The sequence below is a fragment of the Alexandromys fortis genome, unplaced genomic scaffold, assembly GCF_014885135.2.
Source record: "Alexandromys fortis isolate MF-2015 unplaced genomic scaffold, M_Fortis_MF-2015_v1.1 scaffold_163, whole genome shotgun sequence".
Taxonomy (NCBI): Eukaryota; Metazoa; Chordata; class Mammalia; order Rodentia; family Cricetidae; genus Alexandromys; species Alexandromys fortis.
Window position 1 is genome coordinate 2334023 of NW_026068085.1, and position 27294 is coordinate 2361316.

At 39.2% G+C, this 27294-nt stretch overlaps 1 protein-coding gene across 1 annotated transcript in view; it reads left to right on the top strand.

The window, feature by feature from the left end:
• Fam81b (family with sequence similarity 81 member B) overlaps window positions 1–27294 on the top strand; it is a 60410-nt gene that overhangs the window by 24409 nt on the left and 8707 nt on the right. The window contains exons 4-6 of the mRNA XM_050122213.1: window positions 4294–4412; window positions 11093–11222; window positions 20101–20207. Of these exons, the coding sequence (XP_049978170.1) occupies window positions 4294–4412; window positions 11093–11222; window positions 20101–20207 (356 nt within the window). The remainder of the gene's footprint in view (window positions 1–4293; window positions 4413–11092; window positions 11223–20100; window positions 20208–27294) is intronic.

The window sequence follows — 27294 nt, forward strand, 5'->3', positions numbered from 1 at the left end:
CGTGTTCCAGGTCACGTAGGCCAGGTTACTTTCGGACAGGTAGGCCAAGAAGTCATGAGTTGCCACACCTGGTTCCCTGGATAGCTGGAATGTGAGGTGGTTCCGCTAACAGATTAGCAGTTAATTGGGTGTGGGGCAGGTTCTCAATAGAACATAATTATGGGTGTGGGGTTCCCTGCAGACTCCCAAGGGTGATGGTTCCTGTAATTATTTTTAGGGGGGAAATGGCTTGTGACACCAGACCAGTCCCTTACCAGTAGGGACCAGTAGATGGACCAGGTGCTAGGGAGGGTAAACCCAAGGCCTGGATGAGTTGTAGCCAACCTGGTCAGTCCCAGGCTCCTGCAGCCAACCACCTCGGGCCAGGGTGGCCTCAGCTCCCCTACGTGGGTGCCTTCAGAGTCAGTCCACCCTGGCTTGTGGTGAGGGGTGGGGCCATCTCTCCAATGCGCAGGGGCCAGCTCTCATGCTTTAGTTTCCAGTGAGAGTCAAGGCCAGCTTTCCCAGGGCCAGCAAAGGGAGGGGCAGCTCAGCATAGCCCTCTGATTTCATCTCACATGGTTCCTAGGGCCTCCTGAGGTGACACAGGTCACAGAAATCCACACTGACCCCAGCTGTAACTAGACCGTGGACTCAGACATGGCTCTCAGCAGCACCTCAGGCCTGGACAGCATCCTGGCTCTAGGTAGAAGGAATGACCACTCAGGTGGGAATGGTTCTGGTGGACATATGGCTGCCAGACACCACCAACACCTTAGGTTGTGGCCCTAACCCTGAGTCTCTATGTTCTGTTCCTTTGGTGGCAATGCAGGATCTGGACGACTTCAGCACAGGCCCCATCCCTGGTAGGACCATGGACCCCGATGTGGTCCTTGGCAGCACCTGGGTCTGGATGCCCCAGCAGCTGTATGGCCCTGAGACACCAACATGGCTCTCTAACTCAGCTGTCTGTACGGCCTTGGGAGGTAACAGGAGTTTCAGACATCGGCAAGAACCCTGACTTGACTTTCAGCTGCAGGTCTGGTCCAGACACCACCATGACCTTGTGTAGCAATGTAGGCCACTCACATCTGGATGTGACCCCGCCCTTGAACACCAACCTGGATTCAGGTGGCTGATCTGACCCTGGGCATCCTAAAGGCACTCAGGGGCAATAGGAGTCACATACATCAATCTGGACCCTGGCTGCTATAGGGTCACTGACCCAGACATGGCCTCAGGCCGTAGCTTGGTCGGTCAATAGCCTATCTCCAAGTGTTAGCCCCAGCCACTCAGATCAGGATAGCTCTGGTATCAGCATGGCCCCTGGACAAGCAACAAGGCCACAGGCTGTGGCCCAGAACCCAGGCTTCCTTTCGCCTTTGGTGACACCATGGGACCTGGGCATCAACATAGACCTCAGCTATGGTAGGACCAGGACTCAGACATGGTTCTCGGAAGCAGGCTAGGCCTGGTTGTCATCATGATCCCAGGTGGATCAGGGACCCAAACATGGACCCAAGAGGTGGCTTAGCCCACTGGAATCAGCCTGGAACTCAACGGCAACAGGAGCTGTGGATATCAACATGGACCCTGGCTACTGTAGAACCAGAGACCCTGACATGGCCCTTGGCAGCAGCCCAGCCTGGACAGACATCCCCCTGTCTCCTCCTCACTGCCCTTTACCACGTTCCCCACGCCTCACCGTCTTCATTTCTTCCTTTCCGAGTCTTTCCTCAGAACCATTCCACTTCTCTCTCTCCATTTCTCTACTACACATTGCCTTACTGTAATAAGGCTCACATGCTTGGGGCCACAGGGCACCAGGCAGGGTCCTAGCTGGCAGAGCCTTGAGGACCCCAGCTAGCTAGACCTGGTCTAGGCAATAAAATTTGTAATGGCTTCTTGTGCGTTTTTTAATTTTTTTATTGTTTTTATTGTTATGTATTTTCTTCCCCTCCTCTTCTGCCCTCTCCAATGATCCCCACGCTCCCAATTTACCCAGGAGATCTTGTCTTTTTCTACTTTCCATGTAGATCCTGTGTGTTTTAATCTTGTTTTAAAGTCCATTTACATGTTTCATATAAAATTAAACATTCAAATATTCTGCTTTGCAACTAAAAGGTAACCAAAATTACTAACACCTTTTGTCATGGTATATAAGGTCTTTTTCATTCCTATCGTTCACTTTTTAAAAACTCCTTTTGCCTGGTAAAATTTATCAAGTTTAAACACAGTTCAGGCATTTTTCTTCTTATCTTTGTGTGCTGTGGCACCATAGGGTTGATGGAAATCATAATGGAAATATTAGTACCATAAGAAGAATTGTAGCAGGCTCTCTCTGACCACCAATCCCCAAATCATGACACAGAGACTTATTATTAATTATGAATGCTCTGGCTAATCTTCTGCTTGTCCTACTAGCTCTTATAAATTATATTAACCTGTTTCTCTTCATCTGTATTTTGCCTTGGGGCTTTTAACCTTTCTTTCATTCTATATGTCCTACTCTGTGTCTGGCTGGCTGGTGGCTGCTTGGCTGGCTCGCCCCAGACATCTACCTCTCTTCCTCCCTTGTTCTCTTCCCCTCATCTCTCTCTAGCCTCGATTCCTCCTCCTCCTCCTCCTTATCCTCTCTGCCTACTGGCCCTACCTATCCCTCTCCTGTCTAGCTATTAGCCATTCAGCTTTATATTAGACCAGTCAGCCCTTAGTGGGCAAGGTAAAACAGGTACACATTTTACATAATTGAACAAATGCAGCACAAGCAAATGCAATACATCTTTACATAGAGTGATATTCTGCAATATAAACAAATGTAACACATCTTTACATAGTTAAACTAATATTCCACAGCAAGGAGTCAAACACCACAGAGCAGGGATTTTCTCTCAGAAAAATACTGATTATTTATTGTTAAATGTCTTACTAAACTCAACCATTTCCAGAAATCACAAGTTATTTGTTTTTTCCAAAGTACTGTGGTCTTTTTTTCTCAACTAAATGTTTTCAGTCTACACTGAAGTTGTCAACTAAAATATTATTTTTAATGGATATGCATTTTTTCATTTTTAAGTTAATAGTTACAAATTGAAATAAAATATTTTAAAACCATTATTCTCAGCACTGCCAACTTGGTACTACAGGAAAATGCCAGAACACATTTGAGATATGATTAACAGAGATAAAATCTGAACACACATAAGAGCTCTTTCACAATCTCTAAGGAATATAGAGTAGACCCTTTTCAAAATGATGTCTAGTTTGGATTTTGTCTCCTCCATTATTTGGTGACTCCTTTTAAATTTCTTTCATATCTGTCTATAGATAGATAGATAGATAGACAGACAGACAGACAGACAGACAGACAGACAGATAGATAGATAGATGATACATAGATATTGTAAGAAGCCTGTACTCTAGTAGGTTTCCATATGATCCTTCAAATGGCCCTAAGTGTTAGCTGTTGGCTGATCCTCCCCATGTTCCCTCTTTTTCTCCTTTCCTCCTTCTTCCTCCTGCTCCAATCTACACTATCTCTCTTCATAACCATATATTTTATTTCCCCTTCCTCGAGAGATCCTCCCCTCCCCCCTAGACCCTTACATCATCCCTAATCTCTGTGATTATATGGATTGTAGCATGCCTGTTGAATATTTAAAAGATATCATCCACATATAAGGAATATATACCGCATTGGTCTTGGGGGGGGCATTTCCTCATCTAAGATGATTTTTTCTAGCTCCGTATATTTACCTGAGAATTTCATGATTTTATTTTTTTAACAACTGAATAATATTCTATTGTGTAGAGGTATGGCATCTTCATTACCCATTCATCTGTTGATGAATCTTGGCTGTTTCCAGTCTCTGGTTATTAATAACAGAGCAGCAATGACATGGGGGCAAGTGTCTCTGTAGCAGGATGAGAGTCCTTTGTGCATGTGCCCAAGAGTGGTGTAGCTGGACCTTGAGGAGGATCTGTTCCAGCTTCTTAAGGAACAGCCATACTGATTTTCATAGTACATGCCAATGTTTTTCCATTGAGAGATTTGACATAAAGCCTTGCTTTCTGGCTAGTGTTCAGAAATTATTAAGACTTCATTAGCCCCTGGCAGCACTCAACTGAAAAACTACATCAGCCTCCCTTAGTTAATACAACTTCCTCTCTCTCTCTCTCTCTCTCTCTCTCCCTCCCTCCTTCTCTCCCTCCCTTTCCCTTTTCCCCATCTGCTTAACCACAATTTACATTTTAGTGATGTTCTCTTACCATGAGTATTGTGAAATTAATGCTGGTCTTAACTAAAAATTACAGATCCTAGAAGACCAAATAAGAATTCGAGACCAGGTGGCCACAGGAACTAACTTTGCCGTGCAGGATCTAAACATCAAACACCTACAAGGAGTTGGAGACCTTCGAGGAAGAGTAGCCAGGTGAGAAGTGTGTCTGGCCGTCTAACAGCCACAGCTGTCCACAGAATTCCTCTCAGCAGAGTTTCCCATTTTAAAAGATGAGCTAAGTGGATGACCTGTAGTTGAGAAACTGCCTCATAAAACTTTGAAAGTCTGATGCTTGCTTTCAGTCCCATGAATTCTTCTAGAGAATATCCAGTTTGGGGCTAGTGGAAGTACCCAGGATCTTCTCTTTACAGTCGTCAACTGCCCAGATGTCAACAGTTATACTCAGAACACCCACATAATACAAAATCCCTACATGCATTGTATTAAGAGAAATAATGTATTTAAAGTATGCAATGATTACATACAAATCAGCCAAACAGATGAGTTCTGAGTAACATCTTTTGTATGAGACATTTAAATCAAGAGTTAATAATATTGTATGAAACAGGAAAAAAAGTGTCTAGTTAATGACAATGGTAGAAACACTGACGGACATACCAGAAGTTAGGTGTTGACAATATCTGGACTGGCCTGACAGACACATGAAAAATTACTTGAGAGTCATTAGCATGGGTGTCTTCCACCTTTACATATTCTGCCAGATCTATTTCCTCATTCCTTGAATTTTCCAACTTCATCTTATTCTTTCCAAAATGTAAATTACCATGAGACTCAGATGACTGACACTGAAGTCAAACTTCCCTTCGTCTGCTTATGCAGCTGTCACGGGATACCTGAAACTAGGTATTTATAAGAACAATAACTCAAGGTCTCAATTGCAGAGACTGGGATGGGAATCCATACCCCAGGACAGCAAGTGCCATTGCCTTGTGAGGGCTGCATCTTCCAGGGGGAATGAATAGTGTTCTTGTGTGGCAGAAACCTGAAGATGCCCTTGAGGGCCTACATTTGGCTCATTTGGGTGGCACTCCAGTGATCTAACACCTGTCAGTTGCCTCAGCTGATGCTATCGCACTGAAAACACTTAGATTTGGGAGGATACAGAGTTAAATCAGAGAATCCTAGGGTATCTAGTCTGTCAATTAAATAAAAAACCATTCATTCTCAGAAATCTGGAGGGAGAAGCAGGTGGAGCTGTGAGCTCAAGGACAGCCTATTCTACACAGTGAGCGTCATGGCTTCCAGAGTTCCAGTCTCAACACAACCAAAGACAAAATCCACAACACATCCAACTCACTCATCATTTACCATACACCAAGCTAAGACTCAGTAGCACAGCCCCTCAGTAGCTCTTTCCTGTGCACCTGGCAGAACCACCTCTGTCAACAGCTTGCCAGCAATGAGGATAAAACCATCCTGAATGCTTGGTATGCTACAACCATGTTGAAACCACACTGGGCAGAAGGGGCTGCTCCAAGGATCCAATACTAAGGATGAGTCTTGAAAGACCTGAAATTATGAACTAAGAAAGATGGGAAAGACATTTCACACAGAAGGGAAAATGTGTGGAAAAGAAGAAAAGGAGGTGCGCTGAGGCATATTCCAAGGCCTGCCCGAGAGGAGAATATTCTGGTTATGATATTCTGGGGTATGCATCTAAGAAAAGATGGGAGATAATGCTAACGAAACAACCAAAGTTGATAAACAAGGGACCTCGTGGGCTGAAGTAAAGGGTTTGAACTCCATGTGGAAGGTTGTAAATAGAAATCAAGGATTTTTGGAAAGGGAAAGGTATATGTAGTGGCGTTCTAATAATACCTGAATCAGTGGGGCATACAAAAAGAGGGTGAGGATCTGTTCAGCAATGCAGGGTAGAGGTGGTAGGTCCTGAACTCAGTCACTAGCCTTGGATATCCAGTGCAGAGGACAGACACAGGAAAACAGACTGTATGGAATGACTACAAGAATCAACATCAATTAAGACAGAGAAATACATGTCAAAATTTTTAGGAAAAATAACCAATTTTTTTGTCTGGGGTTTGATTGAATACCTGTTCCTTGTTATTCAGCAGAGGCAGTTGGGACAAAGAAGCAGAAGGTCTCAAACATGGTCACAGCTGGGAAGTCTGTGGGATCTTAATCAGGACGCACAGGTGCTCCATAGGGCAGAGGCAGGGTAGGGATAGGTGTGGAGCCCTGGACATTTGCTGTCCTCCAGCACAGATAAGTGTGTGGCACTAGCAGAGATTCTGCAGTTCAGAAGTGCCACTGAAAATTCAGTATTGTCCTGGAAATAAGAATCTGGTTAGAAAGTCATCAAAGAAAAATTAACTGACTAACCCAGGGATGCAGATATTGTATAGTATATACAAGTAAAGGAATACAATATTTACATTTCCTTCTATATATTTATTAGACAACATCTGATATGAAAGAACTTTTAGATTTGGATGAGTTACACATGGAATTAATAAGATAATCACCAGTGAACTTAAGGCCCTACTTAAATTTTTTTTGAAAAACATAATTCAAATACTTCCCTTTGAATAAAATATGACTTGGTTCAGTTTTGTGTTGAAATGATAACACCAGATAAAAGTCTGTTATTTTGTTCTTATAAATTCTGGTTTGCATATAAGTCAAAGAACAAATGGATTCAAAGTAACCAAGGGCTAAGAGATGATTCAATGGGTACAGGTGTCTGCAGTGAAAGCCTAGAGACCTGAGTTCAAGTGCTAAAACCCAAAGTGCAAGGGGAGAACTGACTTCTAAATCTCCACATGCGAACACACATGCATGCACACACGTGAACACATGCACACACACGCACACACATGCACAAGCACACATACACGCGCGTGCGCACACACACACAGAATTTTAAAAAAGTAACAGAGCCCAGTAGAATAACATCAAGAATATATGACATTCTTTTTCCTTTGCTCCAACTTAATTTTAAATTTATTTATTTATTTTGGTGCAGGGGATCAAACCCCAGGGATTTCCCACAGGCTCAACACATGCTCTCCTACCGACCTGCTTCCTTTCTTTCTGCCCCCACACTTCTCTCTCCCTAGACAGAGTCCTGCGTGTGTCCCATGCTGGCTGAAACCACTGATCCCTTACCTCCCCCTCTCAAGGACCTGCATATACAGGTACTTACCAACGAAACCTATTGTTGCCAACATTTTCTGAAACTTCCATCCTCAAACTTTAGTAACTTCAGGGCAAGGTCATATTTTTTCTTGAATGTCTAATTTCTATGGAAAATTTCTGAAATCTATTTAGTTATCTGAGAAAAACTCTGGCTAGAAGCCATCAGACATAAATTTACTCTCCCTCTCCTGCTTCTTTTCTGTGTATTTGCCAGAAGTATGACTAATGATCATCTTATTATCTTTCCATAAGCACTGATTTTAATTCCAGTTAGTATTTTGGCATAGGCAAAGTTGTTAATTATTTTAACATAATTCTTAACAAACACTTTACTATTTCATAAATCAGCCTTAATATTTAATTTTAATATTTGATACTTATTACCGTTCCAATCCCTTGAATTTTCCCTTCTCCACCACAGTGTATTTGTAGTTTAAAAGCTCAATGCTTCTGTTTCTGTTGTATAGCCTCCTCTGAAGTTCTCTTCCCTGATAGATTAATCTTGAGAGCAAAACAGAGAAGGGGAGTGTGCACAGGGCTCATGGAAAAGGGTGAGTGTGCGCAGGACTTACGACCTGTAGCAGCACCTGTGGGTGGTCATGTTTGGCTCTTTAGAACTACAGGGCAAACTTGGATTTTAAAAAATGATAAATCATATTGATTGGTGATTAAAAGCAATAATCACATATTTTGAGAATGAAAGTTGAGAGAAGACAGATTAAAGAAATTTTGCTCATGTCTCCATCAATATCTCAGTGCTAATGGAAAATTTAAAAGGAAAACAACGTTTCCACTGAAGAAGGACGCTTAAAAGAAATCCCACCCTAGCTCAGAATTGAGAATAATAGATGGTTATCTATTTAGGGGTAGACTCACAAATCAATATCCTCTGCTGGAACAAAGAAGAGCAACCAAATCACGCAGGCAGAAAAGAGGTTGTACACATGTTTTACATCAGCATAAATAATATAAGATGCCACGCCCCAGTGGGCAGGTAACTTAAGGGCTACTAAGGGTTTCCTACAGCACCTCCCCTTTTGGTTTAAATAAGAGAGTTCTAAGCCTAATACAAAATTATATACAATAAGAATAAATATATTCAATAATTATCCTACCCTAATGAGTTTAGGTCTTATATAATAAATAACTTGACCAAGTCATGAAAGGAAAGTAACTCTCTAGTCTTCAACCCCATCGAAGATCTGAGAAGGGAAATAATATTACTTGAGTAAGCAGGAAGTGCAACCAAGCAACTTCTAAAACTCTAGAATTGACAGAGACATCTCACTTCCTGCATAGTCACACAGAGTTCTTTTGTATCATTGGGGCATTCATCTTCAGCCTACAGGCCCATAATATCCATCAGACTTTTCCATGAGGCAGGAAATTTCAAAAACAGTTCTGCCTATATTAACAGTTTGTCAGTCACTTTCTTCTGTATCCTGCAGAATATCTCACAGACTCTTTCATGAAGCTGGAACCCCTAAGGATCACCTCACGTTTAGTCAAGTTCATCAGTCATTTCTCTGCAGGTCCTGCACGCCCAGTTAAGCAGTCCAGGCAGGAGGAGTTTCTTGCTCAAATAACTAACCAACTCCATAAGGAACCTCTTTAATGCCCATCTTCCTCTTGAAGTAGCTTTGTGCTGCAGATGTGTCTCACTGTCAGGAAAAGTCCTAAGTTCTTAAACATTTTAAATACCATATTCTGAAGGTCTCTGAAAAATTTGAAGACTAGCCTATCTAACTGAAACATATCTCTAAACATCTAGAAAATCTAACTAACATGACTACAAGCTTGACTATTATAGATGATTATCTATTAGCCTATATGTTAATTTTACATTACATTTTTAAATGAACTACACAATCATAATACCTTAATCAGAGCAGAAATATGCATACAACAAAATTGACCTTAAATTTGTAAGCAAGATCCATATAAAACAAATTATTCATTTCTATTGCATATCCCCCTTTAAATGTAAACAAACATTTATAGACAATATTTGGGAATATGGGTGTAGTTTTTTTCTTTCCAAACTTCTTCCTGCTGTTTATTGGGTGAAGTAATTTTTTAAGGATATTTTTTGGGTATTCACAGATTCACAACGACCTTTCAGGGTTCATATTGGTCTGGAAGCAATCCACAGGTTCTCATCTTCTGTAGAAACAAAAGAAGAACCTCTTTTCCAAAGCAACATATTCTTAGACTCAAATTTGGAAGTCATAATACTTTTAGAACATATATGCTGGTTTAGTTTAGTGGCTAAATGAAATGTCTCTCTGTACTTAGCTCCTTCATAGTCAAAAATTCAAAGAAAACACAATAATATACATAATCCATACTCTCTGTGAATTTTCCATTTTTACTGGCTGATTTTTTTTTACTCCTTTTAATCTATGACTATCTGTACTCTCTATACTCTTTTTCTTCTCTGTCCCAAGCCTACATACATTTATCTGTATGATAACACTGTGAACCATTTTGAGTTCTTTTATGTCTGAATCTGTCCTTGCTGTGTTATCTGTAATTCTCTACTGTCTTGAAGAGCTTTTAAAATGGTAAGCAGCTGGGTTGCAGCTGCTCTGGATGCTGGCCCCACCTCTCTCCACTTTTTAATATGGTGAAAGCACCACTACTGCTATCTTTGGGTAATAATTAAATCTGCCATGCAGCACAATGTGCGGCCTGGAAATACCTCTGTGCATGGCGGCAGGAATCTGCCATGCCTTCCTGCTTGGGCACACCTAGTAGACCCGATCCCACCGCCTACCCAGGCAGGGAGAACTGAGCTGTGGACATGGTCTCAGCTACTTTCCTCCTGACCCCAAGTGGGCACACAAACACCTGAGCCCACAAATGCCATTCAAATGCTCCAGAGCCAGAGTTCACACTGGCAGTATGCCCAGGAAGCCACATTTTAAAACCATGTGGCTTTTTTTAATGGCTGAATCAGGAAAACTTTTCTTAATGGAGCCACCAGCTGAAAAGAAATTGGCTAAACTTTGATTTTTGTGTCTAGAATTCCTTTTTAAGCTCTCTCAGGTTTTACATGGATTTAGTCTACCATGTTGGTGCCAATCTGTAGGAGGGAGGCTGCTTGTTCATCCCAGTTGCTCAGAATCAAAATAAATACACAGAAACTGTATTAATTAAATCATTGCTTGGCCCATTAGCTCTACCTTCTTACTGGATAACTCTTACATATTAGTTTAACCCATATATAAAAATATGAACAAAGAAAAACACTCAGTTTTAGTCAGGCATTTTGGTGCATGTTTTTAATTCCAGCACTGGGAAGGGAAAGCAGCTCTATCTCTCTGATCAGGGCCAGCTTGGTCTACAAAGCAAGTTCCAAGCCATCCAGAGGTACACAGTGAGACCTTGTCTTAAAAAAAAAAAAAAAAAAAAAAAAAAAAGGAAAGAAAGAAAAAGAAAAAAAAATCCCTACAGCTAAAATGTAACATTTCCTCCAATCACTGGAGTGCTCCCACAGCACCTCAGTGTGTGATCACACTAGCTTCTCAGTCTCCGCATGCCCCACATCTGCCAGCATGGGGAAATGTGGGTGACATGTGAGTGTGCAGACCCTGCTTACAATTTACGATCACGTGAGCTTGCTGATCTCACACAGATATCCATCTTGGCACTAGGTGTGATTCAAGCATTGTGAAGCTTTCCGGAGACATCCAGTTGATCAGGCACGAGTGCCGACAAGTTGAGAAATCATTCCAAGACCTCTTTTCTGCCCTAGAAACGCTTTCCAAGAACTTGGATGTGAAGGTAATGGAAAGAGGCGGGCTTTGTAGGTGACTACTTTGTAAGGTGACTACTTTGTAACTACTGTTTCTACTAGCAATAAGTTGACAGAGAGGTCATCAAAGGGTCTGGTCAGAAAAGATAACCCTTTACTTCCAGTGAATTTAATCTGAAGTTCATTCATATACATTATGAGTTCAACCAGTCAAACCAACAAATACGTGCCCCGTGTAAAGGCTAGCACTGTGAGGATGAGCCGTTTCCATCATGACTGCACTTCCTCACTTCCTGGCTGCCTTCAACTCCTGCCTGCAAAGGAGTTCTCATGGAAACTATTCATTTTTAAAATTGTTTTTATTGAACAATATATTTTTCTCTGCTCCATTCCCTTTCTTCTCACTCCCCATCTACCCTCTCCACTGATCTCCATGCTCCAAATTTACTCAGGAGATTTTGTCTTTTTCTATTTCACATGTAGATTAGATCCATGTGTATCTCTCTTAGCGTCCTCTTTGTCGTTTAGGTTCTCTGGGATTGTGAATTGTAGGCTGGTTTTTCTTTGCTTTATGTCTAAAAGTCACTTATAAGTGACTACATATTATATTTGTCTTTCCGAGCCTGGGTTACCTCACTCAGTCGGATACTTTCTAGATTCATCTATTTGCCCACAAATTTCAAAATGTCATTATTTTTTTCTGCTGTGTAGTACTCCATTGTGTAAATGTACCACATTTTCCTTATCCATTCTTCAGTTGAGGCGCATTCAGGTTGTTTTCAGGTTCTGGCTATGACAAATAATGCTGCTATAAACATAATTGAGCATATGTCCTTGTGGTATGATTGAGCATCCTTTGGGTGTATACCCAAAAGTGATATTTCTGGGTCTTAAGATAGGTTGTTTTCTAATTTTCTGAGAAATTCTGCTCTCTCCAAGACCTTTATCATGAAGGGATGTTGTATTTTGTTGAGAACGTTTTCAGTGTCTAATGAGAAGATTATGTGAGGGTTTTTTTTCTCAATTTGTTTATATATTGGGTTACATTGACAGATTTTCATATGTTGAAACATCCCAGTAACTCTGGGATGAAATCTACTTGGTCATGGTGGATGATTTTTCTGATGTATTCTTGGATTTGGTTTGCCAGTATTTTATTGAGTGCTTTTGCATCAATGTTCATGAGAGAGATTAGTCTGTAATCCTCTTTCTTAGTAATGTCTTTACATGGTTTGGGTATCAGGGAAATTGTATTTTTGTAAAAAGACTTTCCTTCTTTTTCTATTGTGTAGAACAATTTGAGGGGTATTGATATTAATTTTTCTTTTGAAAATCTTGTAAAATTCTGTGCTGAAACCATTTGGTCCTGGGATTTTTTTTGTTTGGAAAACTTTTGATGACTGTTTCTTTTTCTTTAGCAGCTATAGGTCTGTTTAATTTGCTTATCTGGTCTTGATTTAATTTTGGTAAGTGATATTTATCCATAAAATTGTCCATTTTCTTTAAGTTTTCCATTTTTGTAGATAACAGGTCTTTAAAGTGTGACCTGATGATTCTCTGGATTTCCTCCTTGTCTGTTGTTATGTCCCTATTTTCATTTCTGATTTTGTCAATTTGGAAATTCTCTCTCTGCATTTTGATTAGTTTGGATAAAGGTTTGTCTATTTTGTTGCTTTTTCTCAAAGAACCAACTCTTTGTCTCATTGATTCTTTGTATTGTTTTCTCTGTTTCTATTTTGTTGATTTCAGCTTTCTAATCCTCCTGGGTGAGTTTGCTTTTTTGTTGTTGTTGTTCTAGAGTTTTAAAATGTTCTGTTAACTCACTAGTGTGGTTTTTTTTTTTCAGTTTCTTTATGTAAGCATTTAATGCTATGAACTTCCCTCTCAACGGTGCTTTCATTTTGTCCTATAAATTAGGGTATGTTGTATGGTCATTTTCATTAAATTTTAGGATGTTTTAATTTCTTCTTTTATATCTTCCTTGGCCCATTGATGCTTCAGTTGAGCATTGTTTAATTTCCATGTGTTTGTGGGCTTTCTGGAATTAGTGTTGCTGTTAAATTCTAATTTTAAGACATAGCAATCTAATAAGATACATGGAGTTATTCCCTTTTTTGGTATCTGTTGAGGTTTGTTTTGTTACCTAGTATGTGGTCAATTTTTGAGAAGGTTCCATGAGGTGCTGAGAAGAAGGTATATTCTTTTATGTTTGAATGGAATGTTCTACATATGTCTGTTAAGTCCATTTGAGTCCTAACATCTGATAGTTCCCTTATTTCTCTGTTAAATTTCTTTTTTTTAATATTTATTTATTTATGTATGTATGTATGTATGTATGTATGTATGTATGTATATAATATTTTGTCTGTGTGTATCCCTGCAGGCCAGAAGAGGGCACCAGACCCCATTACAGATGGTTGTGAGCCACCATGTGGTTGCTGGGAATTGAACTCAGGACCTTTGGAAGAGTAGGCAATGCTCTTAACCTCTGAGCCATCTCTCCAGCCCTCTCTGTTAAATTTCTGTCTGGCAGACATGTCCAGTGGTGAGAGAGGGTCATTGAGGTCTCCCACTGTTAGTGTGTGGGGTTTAAAGAGTGATTTAAGCTTTAGCAGTATTTTCTTTTATATATGAGGGTACCCTTGTATTTGGGGCATAGATGTTCAGTATTGAGATTTCCTCTTGATGTGTTGATAGAAGTTTCTCTCCTGCCTGGTCCCATAGCTATTCAGGCCTAAAGAAACATACAGAGGTCTACATTAATTATAAAATGGTTGGCCTATTATCTTAGCCTTCTTATTAACTCTTGCATCTTAAATTAATCCATAATTCTTGTCTGTGAGTCATGTGGCTTAATACCTTTTATCGGTGGGGCATTCTCATCTTGCATCATCTGCATCTGGGTGACAATTGCAGACTGAGCCTTTCCTCTTTCCAGAATTCTCCTGTTCTGGTCACCCCACTTATACTTCCTGCCTGGCTGCCTTGCCTATACTTCCTGCCTGGCTGCTGGCCAATCAGCATTTTATTGAACTAATACAGTGACAAATTTTTACAGGGTACAAGACCATTGACCTACAGTACTTTTTTTTTTTTTTTCAAAACAAGAACTCTGAATCTTATCTCCTTTGTTTAGCTTTTTTCCCTGGCCATTATCCTTAACAACTTGTAACTAACACTCTAAACAAGACAAACATCCACAATCCATTTTTTGGGAATGTGGGCACAGACTTCTAGGATACTTACTACTGATTGGAGGCAGTGGCAATCTTAGGAGAACCTAAAAAAAAAATTAGAATTATGGTCAAGTCCTGACTAGAATATTCTGTGAGCCTTGATCATCTCAGCCAGCAGTCTTGAGATTGTTCTGGATATAGAAACTCCAACTGAGGTCCTCTGAAATATTGGATCATGTGGGCCATCTGCTCCTATCAGAGATTTTTCAATGGGTCTTCCTTGATCAAACCTGATCTTTCTTAACCCAGAATAAATCCACAGCCTTTCATTTCCTGTAGAAACAAAAGCAAAACCTCTTCTTCAATGCAACATATCTTTTGGCTTAAATTTTGAAGTCAAGGCATTTTCAAAATACATATGTTGGATTAATCCAGAAGCATATAGGTATAGTAGTCTGTGCTGGTATCTGTGGTCTCTTGATTTTTGCATAACACTTGACCAGGACCTTCTAGCTTTCATTGTTTCCATTGAGAAATCAAATGTAATTCTAATAGGTCTGCCTTTATATGTTTGTTACTTGGTCTTTTTCCTTTACAGCTCTTAATATTCTTTCTTTATTCTATATCTTTAGTGTTTTAATTATTATGTGGCAGGGGGACTTTTTTTCACTTACATTTCATTTTATTTGTCTTAATTTATTAGATTTTAAAAAAAAATACCAACCCAGCAGGGCGGTGGTGGCACATGCCTTTAATCCCAGCACTCAGGAGGCAGAAGCAGGCAGATCTTTGTGAGTTCGAGGCCAGCCTGGTCTACAAGAGCTAGTTCCAGGACAGGCTCCTAAGCCACAGAGAAACCTTGTCCTGAAAAAAAAATCCAAGTTCCCATTCCCTCCCCTCCTTTCATCCCCTCCACACACCCTCACACCCCACCTGCATTGAATCCTCAGAGAGAATAAGGCACATTGCTTTGTGGAAGGTCAAGGTCCTCCCCACTATATCTAGGCTGAGCAAAGTATACATCCAAAAAAACAGGATACCAAAAAGCCAGTACAAGCAGTAGGGATAAATCCTGGTGCCATTTCCAGTGCCAGCAGCCTTTCAGCCTATAACATGTAACTGTCAACCACATTCAGAGGGAATAGTTTGGTCCTATGCTTGTTTCTTCCAAATCAGGCTGGAGTTGGTGAGCTCATGATCACTTCAGCTAACAATTCGACCAAATGTAACTTAGTCCACCACTGGAAGTCTTGTCTGATTACAAAAGATGGCCAGTTCACACTCCACATCTTCTATTACTAGGAGTCCTCTCTAGGGTCATGTTCATAGATTACAGGAAGAGGAAGTTTACATTGTAATAGGTAATGTCCCCTAATTCTAGTTGTCTCTCCCTACACTCTAACCCTCCATCCCTCCCCACCTGATCCCTCCTTCTCCCATTCCCATCTGCCCCCAGTCCAACCAAAAATCTTCCCAGAGAGATCCATACCCTCCATACCTCTCCTGTTTTTCTAACCTCTCTGGGTTTGATTGTAGTTTGACTATCAGTTCCTTGACAGATAAATGCACATAGAAGTGAATACAAACCATATTTGTCTTCCTACATCTGGGTTACCTCACCCAGGATGATTTCTTTTTCTAGTAGCATCCATTTGCCTGCAAATTTCACGATGTCATTTTTAACATCTGAGTAGTACTCCATTGTGTAAATGTACCATATTTTTAAATGACACCTAGGTAGTTTCCAGTTTCTGGTTATTATTAATAAAGTAGTGGTGAATATGGTTGAGCAAGTATACTTGTGGTAGGATGGAGTGTCACAAGAGTCACATAGCTGGGTCTTGACATAGATCAGTTGCCAATTTTCTAAGAATTACCACATTGATTTTCATAGTGGCTGTACAAGTTTGCATCAGGAATGGAGGATGTTTCCCGTTGCTCCACACCTTTGCCAGCATGAGCTGTCATTTGTGTTTTTAATCTTAGCCATTTTCACAAGTGTAAGATGGAATCTCAAATAAATTTTGCTTTGAATTTCCCTGATGACTAAGTGTTGGGTGGAGGTTGCTCATTCGTTTCCAGCTACATTTGTTGGTGGAGGCTGCTCATTCATTCCCAGCTGCTAAGACCTGAAATAATTACTCAGAAACCATATTATTTGCAATATTGTTTGGGTAGTAACTTAAGTATATTTTTGGCTTACTCTTATATCTTAAATTAACCCAATTCTATTATTTTATATTTTATCATGAGGCTTGTGGCCTACCATCAAGTTCTGGTGGCTAGCATCTTCCTTCTCTGGTGGCTCCATGGCTTCTACCTAATTCTGCCTCATCTCTATATATATCTCTTTCAGCTTGGCTTTACTCTGTTAAGTCATTGGCCAAAAGCAGTTTCTTTATTAACCAATGGCAATAAAACATATTCACGGGATACAGCACCTCCCATATCAACTAAAGATGTTGAACATGCCATTAAGTGTTTCTCAGCATTTGAGCTTCTTCTACTGAGAATTCTGTATTTATAGCTCAACTACACTTTAATTGGATTATTTGATTTTTTTGATATCTAGCTTCTAGAGCTCTTTATATATTTTGAATATTTGCTCTCTATCAGATGTAGAGTTGGTTAAAAAAAAGAAATCTTTTCCCATTCTGTAGGTTGTTGTTTTGTCTGTTTGACAGTGTTCTTTGTTTTACAGAAGATTTTCAGTTTCATGAGGTCCCATTTATTAATTTTTGATCTTAGCACCTGTGCTAACAGTGATTCTATTCAGGAAATCTTCTCTTGTGCCTATGAGTTCAAGTTTATTCCTCACTTTCTCCTCTATCAGGTGCAGTGTATCTGGTTTTATGTTGAGGTCTTTGATTCATCTTGACTTGAGTTTGTGACAGACATGGCTCTATTCGCATTCTTCTACACACAGACATCCAGTTTAATCAGCACCATTTATTGAAGATGCTGTCTTTTTCTAGTGTATATTTCTGGCTTCTTTATATATATTTAAAAAATCAGGTATCCATAGATGTGTAAATTTATGGCGGGGTCTTCAACTGGGTTGCATTGATCAACATATCTGTTTTTATGATGTGGTTTTAGAACTATAGCTCTGTAGTAGAGCTTGAAATAAGGGATGGTAATATCTCTGGAAGTTCTTTTATTATTCAAGATTGTCTTAACCTGGGTTTTTTGTGTTTCCATATGAAGTTGAGAATTGTGTTTTCAAGGTCTATAAAGAACTGTGTTGGAATTTTGATGGGGACTGCATTGAATCTGTAGATTGCTTTTGGTCAGATGGGCACTATGTTAATTCTACTGGCTTATTAACATGGGAGATCTTTCTTTCTTCAAAGACTTGAAGTTTTTGTCATACAAGTCTTTCATTTCCATGACTGGAGTTACCCCAAGATATACTATTTGAGGCTATTGTGAAGAGTGTTGTTACCCTGATTTCTTTTTGAGTCTTATGGTCATTTGTATATAGGAGGGCTACTGATTTTACAAGTTAATCTTGTATCCTGCCACTTCACTGAAGGTGTTTATCAGCTGTAGACATTCCTCCCTGGTAGAATTTTTGGGTATACTTATGTATGTATGTATATATGTAAGATATATATATATATATCTTATCATGTCATCTGGAAATAAAGATACCCTGACTTCTTTCCAATTTGTATCCCTTTGAATGTCAGTTGTATCATTGCTCTAGCTAAAACTTCAAGTACAATATTGAAAAGATATGGAGAGAATGGGCAACCTTGTCTTAAAACCATCTAGCCCTAAGCCTTTTTGGGTTGGAAGATTTTTAATGACCGCTTCTGTTTCACTATAGATTGTAGGTCTATTTAAATTGTTTATGTGATCTGGATTTAACTTTGGTAAGTGATACCTAATGAGAAAATTATTCATTTCTTTTGAATTTCCAACTTTCTGGAATGCAGGTTTTTAAAGTATGTCCTTATGATTCCCTGGATTTCCTTGGGGTCTGTTGCTATAACCCTCTTTTCATTTCTGATTTTATTAATTTTAATGTTCTCTTTGTGTCTTCCAGTTAATTTTGATAAGCGTTGTCTATGTTGTTGATTTTCCCAAAGAACCAACTCTTTATTTCATTGATTCTTTGTACTGTTATCTCTGTTTCTATTTTATTGACTTCAGTTCTCAATTTGATAATTGTATTCCATTCAGTACTCTTGGGTGTAGTTATTTCTTTTTATTTTAGAGTTTTCAGGTCTGCTGTTGAGTTGCTAGTCTGAGCTCTCCAATTTTCTTATGTAGGCACTTAGTGCTAAGAACTTCTCTCTTAGCAAGGCTTTTATTATGCCACATAAGTTTGGGTATGTTTTCTATTCATTTTCATTGAATTCTGAAAAATCTTTAATTTTTTTATTTCTGTCTTGACCCATTTTCATTCAGTAGTGAGTTGTCCAGTTTCTATGAATTTGCAAGTTTTCTGTTCTTGATGATATCCAGCTTTAATCCATGTAGTCTGAAGGATGCAGGGTGTTATTTCAGCTTTCTTGTGTCTATTGAGACTTTCTTTGAATATGGTCAATTTGGGAGTTAAGTTCTGTGCTAAGAAGAATGTATGTTCTTTTGTATGTGAATGAAATATTTTGTAAATATCTGTTAGATTCATTTGGTTCACAACATGTATTAGATCCTGCATTTCTCTGGTTAGTTTTTGTCTGGAAAACCTGTTCATTGGTGAGAGTGGGGGCATTAAAGTCTGCCACTGCCATTGTGTGTGTGTTTTTTTTTTTTTTTTACAAACATGGCTTTGTATTTGGGCATAGATATTGAGAGTTGAAATGGATGTTTTCTTTGATAAATATGTAGTGTCATTCCCCATATATTATAATTAATTTTGGTTTGAAGTCTATTTTGTTGTGTATACCAACTTCCTTCTTAGGTCCATTTGCTTGGAATATATCTTTTTCCAATCCTTTAACCTAAGTTAATAATGTTTATCTTTGATATTGAGGTGTGTTTCTTGAATGCAGCAAATGGATGGGTCCTGTTTTCAAATCCATTTTGTTAATCTTTGTAGTGAGGGGGAATGAGGCCATTGATATTGTGTGATATCGATGGACAATGATTAATGATTCCTGTTATTTTGCTGTTGTTGTCAGTGATGGTGGTGGTGGTTGTTTTTGTGTGTGTGTTCCTTCTTTTAGTTTTGTTGATGTGAAATTACCTATTGCCTGTGTTTTTGTGTCTGTAGTTAATCTCCTTGGTTTGTATTTTTCCTTGTAGCATTTTCTGTAGGACTGGATTTGTAAATAGATATTGTTTAAATTTGACTGTATTATGGAATATCTTATTTTCTCCATTTATAGTGATTGAAAGTTTCGTTGGGTATCGTAGTCTAGGTGGCCATATGTGGTCTCTCAAGTCCACAGCATAAGGACCCAAGCCCTTCTGGATTTTAGAGTCTACATTGAAAAGCCAGATGTAATTCTAATAGCTCTGCCTTTATATATACTTAGTCTTTTTCCTTTGAAGCTTTTAATATTCTTTCTTTGTTCTGTCTGTTTAGTGTTTTGATTATTATGTAGCAAGGAAACTTTCTTTTCTACTCCTATTTGGTATTGTGTAGGATGGCCCACTTGTTCTTCTGACAGGGGGCTCATTTTCTAATGCGATGCACTCTGGCTTCTATAGAAAGAAAAAGTGTGTATGTGTGTCAATGTCTTTGCTCTCACACATAGACATCCTGTACTTCCCTTAGGTAATGCAGCTCTTAGGAAAGATAGAGGCATCCTCTTCTGAGCACACCTCAAACTTAAAGATCGTCCAGGGAGATTATCGGCATGAAATGAACCTCTTGGAATTCAAGTAAGTAAATGGATGGATTTTAATTCTGTTCAGTGAATTTCAAAGGGTTTTGCATAATGAAAGAACTGGCGATAAATAAAGACTATTCCAGGAATTTGAGTCTGGACAAAAAACAAAGTAGCAAATCAACTCAGTAGACACTCCACACTAAGGTAATTTATACAATGTTCATAAGAGAATAAATGTGAATTTTAACATAATTTAAATTATTTAAAGTTTAAACCATTGCATTTATTTATTTATAGAGGTGTGCATGGCTATAATACTGATTCTATCCCTCCATCATGTGGGACTTGGGGTCAGCTCAGGTCAGCAGACTTTGTGCGAGCTCCTTTCCCACTGCAGCATCTCGGCAGCCCAGAGTTGTGGATTGGATGTTTGCTTTGCACACTGGCTGTTCTGTAAAACTGACTCTAACACTTCCTATAGCACAATTTTAATTTTATAACCAATTTTATATTACAATATATCAATGTAAATTTCTATTGAACACAAATTGATTACCAAAGAGTATCTGATATGCCTTAGGATAATCTTGGCTTATTTACACTTTGTCTGTGGCTATGCAATTGCTGCTTTATATTGCCCTTTCAGAAACTGAATTTCCTTTACTTGAAAAAGAAAGTAATAAAGAGGATTAGACAGATGTTTCAATGACTGTCATCCTGTTTAAATGACCATTGTGTCCCAAGAATACAACATAAAGAAAAATTGTTACTTGGTTACTGGGTACTATGATCTTACCATTCTTTGTACCTTTTTCTTTTCTCTCTCAAAAGCACCAGGAAAATACCATGCTTTCTTTATTCTCCACATCTCTTCTGTATCCTCACTGACCATATGCAAAACCATAGTATTTTGTACTTCAAAATCACGAAGCCAACAAACTATAGTATGCCATAATGTGAACACACTTTACATGATAGTATGCCATCATGTTAAAATGGAAAATGTATGTACCCTAAAAATTATGATAGATAAGTTATTGCCAACACCTGGAGACAGAGATTTCTCAAGTAAAGGGAAAATATCAATTTCTTCATATTTATAACATTTTCAGATTCAGAAGCTCCCATCCAGTGAGACTAATCAGTAAGCAGCTATGTGGTTGATCTAATAACCTTACTTTCAGATTAAAGAAAATAAAAATATTTAAAGGGAAAGTGAAATTGCAAACCCTTTTAGGTATACAATTTAAACTGTAAACTTTCACAGTTACTGCAGATGTCAGCATGGAGGCCCCCGAAAACACTAAAGATAGAGTTACCATGCAAACCTGCCATACCACCTGAAGGGCATTCAGTCAAGGTACCAAAGAAATACTTGCACATCCGTGGTTATCACTGCTTTCTCACAACAGCTAAAAAATGTAATGAGACTAGATGCTCATCAATACATGAAAGATATGAAAACTATACTATATGAACAGTGAAAATTCTTTCAGTCATAAAGAAAAAGCGAAGTCATGAAATTTATGGGGAAGTGGAATGGAAGATGGTTGTGTTAAGTGAAATAAACCACACTCAAGAAGACAAATATTGCATATTTTCTGTCATATGCAGCATCTAAGAGTATATGTGTGCACTTGCATGTGTGCATGTGTGCGTATGTATGCGCATGCTCATGCATGTTGTTCAGGTCAGAAAGTAAGAAGGGAACAATGCAAAGTGTGGAAAAGATGTTTGGTTGGAGAGAGAGAAGATAATGGAATCCGGATAATGCGAAAGCAGAAGGAAGACTATCGGGACCGAGGAAAGAAACTATAAAGAGGAGAGAGAAAAGGTGTGAAGGGCAGACGTGGTTAAGAACAGCACACCTTCAATCCCAGCTGGGAAGGCAGAGGCAGGTGGATCTCTTGAGTTCGAGGCCAGCCTGGTCTACAAAGTGTGTTCCAGGACACCAGGACTCTTACACAGAGAAACCCTGTCTTGATAAACCACAACGAAGAACTAAATATAATAACATTTAAGCATGAAAATGCCATAGTAAAATCCATTACTTTGCCCATTAACTTTAAATATTAATCAGCATAGTAAAACAAAAATATCTAGGTCAAAGAGCATATTTTTAAAAACTTTACTACAAGGAACTCGCAAATGAAACAAAACATAGAGTGAAATTAAGCAGACCCAAAGTCTACACATCTGAGTGAACTTCTACACAGGTAACTAGCTGGTGTAAGCTTCTCTTCTAATAGCATAGGTGTCTGCAGTTTTACCAGCAATGTACACAGGGTCTTTCCTCCATTCCATCAGAAGCGAGCACGCTTCCCTTGTAATGTTTGCAGTCCACCAGATGAGATGTCTTTTAATGTGCATCCCCCTCACTGCTGGATTTTCCTTTTCTGTGATTTGCCTACTCTTATTTGTCAAGTTTTGCATCGAAATTTTAAAATAATTTTCTTAGCTCATAGAATTCCTTCCCATCAGGGCTGCTAACCTTTGACTGAGGTGTGTGTTACAAATGCTTTTGAATAAGTGCAAAGTAAGGTGGGCAGGCTGTCTAGTACCTCCCTGGTGGATTAGATTTTAACATTCATCAAAGCTGCTCTTAAACAGCAGTCAGTTCTTCTCCACCTCCCCAAAGTATGCAGTTCACAGCTGATGTCAGAATGTTAGACCCTAAGTTTATATTTTGAGTGAATTGTGTGCTTTTTCTCACTTTAAAAGAAGCATTGTCTCTGAACAAAGGATGTGGCTTCACTAAAAATATTTTAGTGACCTTAAGGCTAAATTTAAAAAGTAATTTCACATTTAAAGACTGTAACAAAATTTTCTGTCAATTAATTATGTTTTAATTGAACTTAAAACCCTCCATGTTGTGAGCAGGCTTCCTAGTGATGTATATCATGCTGCCACCTGTTACTAGATCTAACAATAGACATGGGCATTGGAGCTCTCCTCGGAGTCACCTCCTTCTGGAGGCAGCTTAGTCAGCTGCTCAGCTAAATAATATCCTAAGTCAGCAATTTAATGCTTATACCACAAGACTGTCCCTATCCTGAGAAGCAGCTGTCAACTGGTACAGTTTGTCAGGGGCAACCTAGGCCAGTCCCTCTCTGAGTGGCTCTCAGGGGTTTATAAGAAAAGAGAAGGCCAGTGGTCAGCATCGTAAAGCCATGAAGTCCAATCTTATTACCACACTTGGCAAATGATATCATGGTAGAAACTGACAAGTTTCGAAAACAGCACTGAATGACAACCGTCTTTGTATGCTTAGCACACCACATATTCAAACACAAAAGGAAGCCAACGAATCAATGGGCGAGCTTTCAGAATTACATGTGGAACTTATCTTAGACACATACATGTGGGAAGAAAGCATAGGTAAACAAAAAGCTAAACACAGGAAAAGCAAGAGTCAAACAGTGTCAAATGACTTAGATAGAAATGAAAAACATAGGACTGGTTTACAGAAAACTAACAGTCCCTAAGACCTCAAGACTCACAGTGCACCGCACCCTGCATGGCAATTCTCAACACTACTCAAAAGACAGGGCATTTTGAATTACTATGAAGTGATCTGCCCAGATCACACAAGCAGTGTCTAACTTCAAAGCTCAGGTGGTTACTTTTAGTACATGATGCCTCTAAGACATTCATTTAGTTTTTTGTTTATTTATTTGGTTCAGTGCTGGAGATCAAAGCCAGGGCCTTCCACACACTAGACAGACAATCCAGTAATGCATCCCTGTCCCTCAACATAAATGGGTTTACAAAAACTATACTTACGGGAGTTAACGTAGGAGCAAAAATATATTTGTTAGAACTAATTTCTCACTTCTGACATGAAGCTCAAAACGGACTCGATTTCCAAAGAAATAGCACATAGTCTACCCCACACACATAAAAATATAATTACAAAAAGTAGAAATACCTTGTGTTTATAGATTCATTACAATCCATTGCTTTTTTTCTTCTCTTTTCTTGCTTTTTATTTTTATAATTTTACATTCACTTTGTCAAAGTCACAGTCTGATTTTTTTTTTTAGAAAATCTTTAAATCTTCTAAAAACTGTTAATTTAGTGAACTGTTTAGGGCAATACATTGTATTGGGGGCATCAGTGGCCCTGGTAACAGTGGCTCAGAATGGAGTTGTCTGGTTTAAATATGCCAACCGTAACCAAGGCATTTGCACCATTGGTCTCAGCACAGCTCTGACTGGCCTCTGCTGTAACTTCAGGTTCCAATTAAGCCTTCCTAGAATTGCCGAGGATGAGAGTTAGCCTTTGTTTCATCTACATAAAAATTAAACAAGAACAAAATGAGTCACTTACATTGTCCTACTGAGGGCTCTTACTATATTTTTAAGTCTGGCTTTTGCCTTATAAGAAAAATTTTAAAAGCGCTATCTACCTACCAAGCTACTTATCATCTGCCTACCAATATGCCTGTCTGTCTATCTATATATGTCTATCTGTCTGTCATTCTGTCTTTCTGTCTACTTATGGCTGAACTACTGCCACACCCGGTACTGAAGATGGTTTGGTAACATAAATTAATGATATTGCAATTTTTAACTATTAGTTCTGTAATGAGTTAGGGCAAATCACGCCCCTGATGTTAGAGATTTACACAAACTTATTTTACTCTATCTTCAAAGGAAAATGCTTTTGAAAATGTTTTTCTGTTTTAATATATTAAGAGCAGAGGTAATCTGATTTCTAGTGTTAACAGGGAAGTCATTCCTGAAAGCTCAAGGTCCAAATCAGGAGCAGAAGGAGAGAGAGCACAAGCAAGGAACTCAGGACCACGAGGGGTGCACCCACACACTGAGACAATGGGGATGTTCTATCGGGAACTCACCAAGGCCAGCTGGCCTGGGTCTGAAAAAGCCTGGGTTAAAACCGGTCTCGCTGAACATAGTGGACAATGAGGACTACTGAGACCTCAAGAACAATGGCAATGGGTTTTTGATCCTACTGTACCTATTGGTTTCGTGGGAGCCTAGGCAGTTTGGATGCTCACCTTACTAGACCTGGATGGAGGTGGGTGGACCTTGGACTTCCCACAGGGCAGGGAACCCTGAATGCTCTTTGGGCTGACGAGGGAGGGGGACTTGATTGGGGGACGGGGAGGGAAATGGGAGGCAGAGGCGGGGAAGAGACAGAAATCTTTAATAAATAAATAAACGGAAAAAAAAGAAGTGAAAGACTTTTACAACAGAGATTTCAAGATGTTGAAAAAAAATCACAGAAGATAGTAAATAATGAAAACCTATTTTATGCTCCTGGGTAGGTAGAATTAATATTGTGAAATGTCTATATTATTCAAATCAATATTAAAAAGAATTAATAAAAAACATATCAGAATCCCATGTCACATTTCAAAGGTATAGGAAAATCAATACAGAATTCATAACAGAACCACAAAAGAACACAAATTGCCAAAGCAATCCTTTTTGGAGGTAATACCTGACCACAAATAGTACTTCATAGAGTTATAGTGATAAAGATAGTTTGGTTTTTGGCATAAAAATAGACAGATAGACCATTGGAATAGAAAAAGAGAACCTAGAAATAAAATGACAAATCTATTTCTACTTAATTTTTAATAAGGAAGTTCTGGTGGTTTGAATAAGAATGGTCCTAAAAGCTCAGATGTTTGAATGCTTGGCCTCCAGTTAGTGGAACTGCTTGAGAAGTAGGTGTGGCCTTGTTGGAAGAGGTGTGTCACTAGGGGTGGGCTTTGAGCTTTCAAATGCATACACTAGGCCCAAAATATCTCTCTCTCTCTCTCTCTCTCTCTCTCTCTCTCTCTCTCTCTCTCTCTATATGTGTGTGTGTGTGTGTGTCTTTCTCTCCCTATGGATCAGGATGTGGCTCTCAGCTACTGCTCCAATGGCATGTATGCCACCATGCTCCCTACCATGATGATAATGGACTAACCTGTGACACTGTAAGCAAGTCCCCAGTTAAATGTTTTCTTATACAACAGTCATGATGTCTTTTCACAGCAATAGAACAGTTAAGACATGGGTAAGGGAATGTCACATGTCTTTGTGTCAGGGTGGTCAGAAAAGAGACCTCTATTAAAATGGTATTTACCAACAGATAAATCTGAATGAATGAGAGCACGAGGGATGAATGAAACTTTCCACAAAAAGTTGACCCAAATGGTGTTGTCCACCAACACTTATTGGTCTTATTTCCCTGAGATCTGACAGCAGTTAGCCAGTTGTGTGGGTGATTGGAAATCATGACACTGTGTAGAAGAGAAACTGATTTCATGTTTTTCAGTGTTGAGGGACTCGGCTTAGTCAAGCTATATTTTCCAGTATGTCAGAAATTAAAGTGAGAAGATGTAGAGACGATGAAGTTCTGAATGTAATAAAGTTACTCTTCCCCTCCGTTGTTTGGGATCCAAGTCACGGATTCCAGCCTTTAGCATCGCTGATGATGGCTTGATTGTGTGATTCTTTCCTTGGTAACATCCCTAGTTTCCTTCCACTAAACGACAATAGCGCCTCCCAGTGCTGACGATGAAAATTGTTGTCAGACATTACTCCCACCCTTCAGTTGGCAGCCACTGCAGTCTAAATAGAAACTATCTTGTAACACCTGTTTTGGTTGATGTTTTTCTTTCTTCCTTTCCATTCACTCCCTTCTCTCCTGTGTTTGGAGACAGTTTCTCTTTACATAGCCCTGTCTTTTATCCAGTTTAATATGTAGACCAGCCTTGCCTTGACCTTGAGAACAACCCTCCAGGCTCTGCTCCCTAATTGCTAACACTTTCAGCTGATGCTTCTATTTTTTAATTATGAGTCCAAATACTTTTTTGGTAGCCGGAAAGATATAAATATGTCATATGTCCCTCACATCATTTGATTTCTAATGATTAACACCATAAACTAAGTTGTACCTTAATTTTATCAGAAAAATATCAGATCAATTATTACTTTGTCAATACTACACACTATGGAGTAGTTTATCATCAGTGACAAACAGCATAATATTTGGCCTGTCCCAAAATGGACAGGAGAGGTATCAGGGGATGGAACAGATACTGTGACCCAGGTAGGTGGTTTGTCCTAAGGGTAGTGTAGAAGGGCTGGAAGGAATCAGTGGGAGACACAGGTCCATGCTGT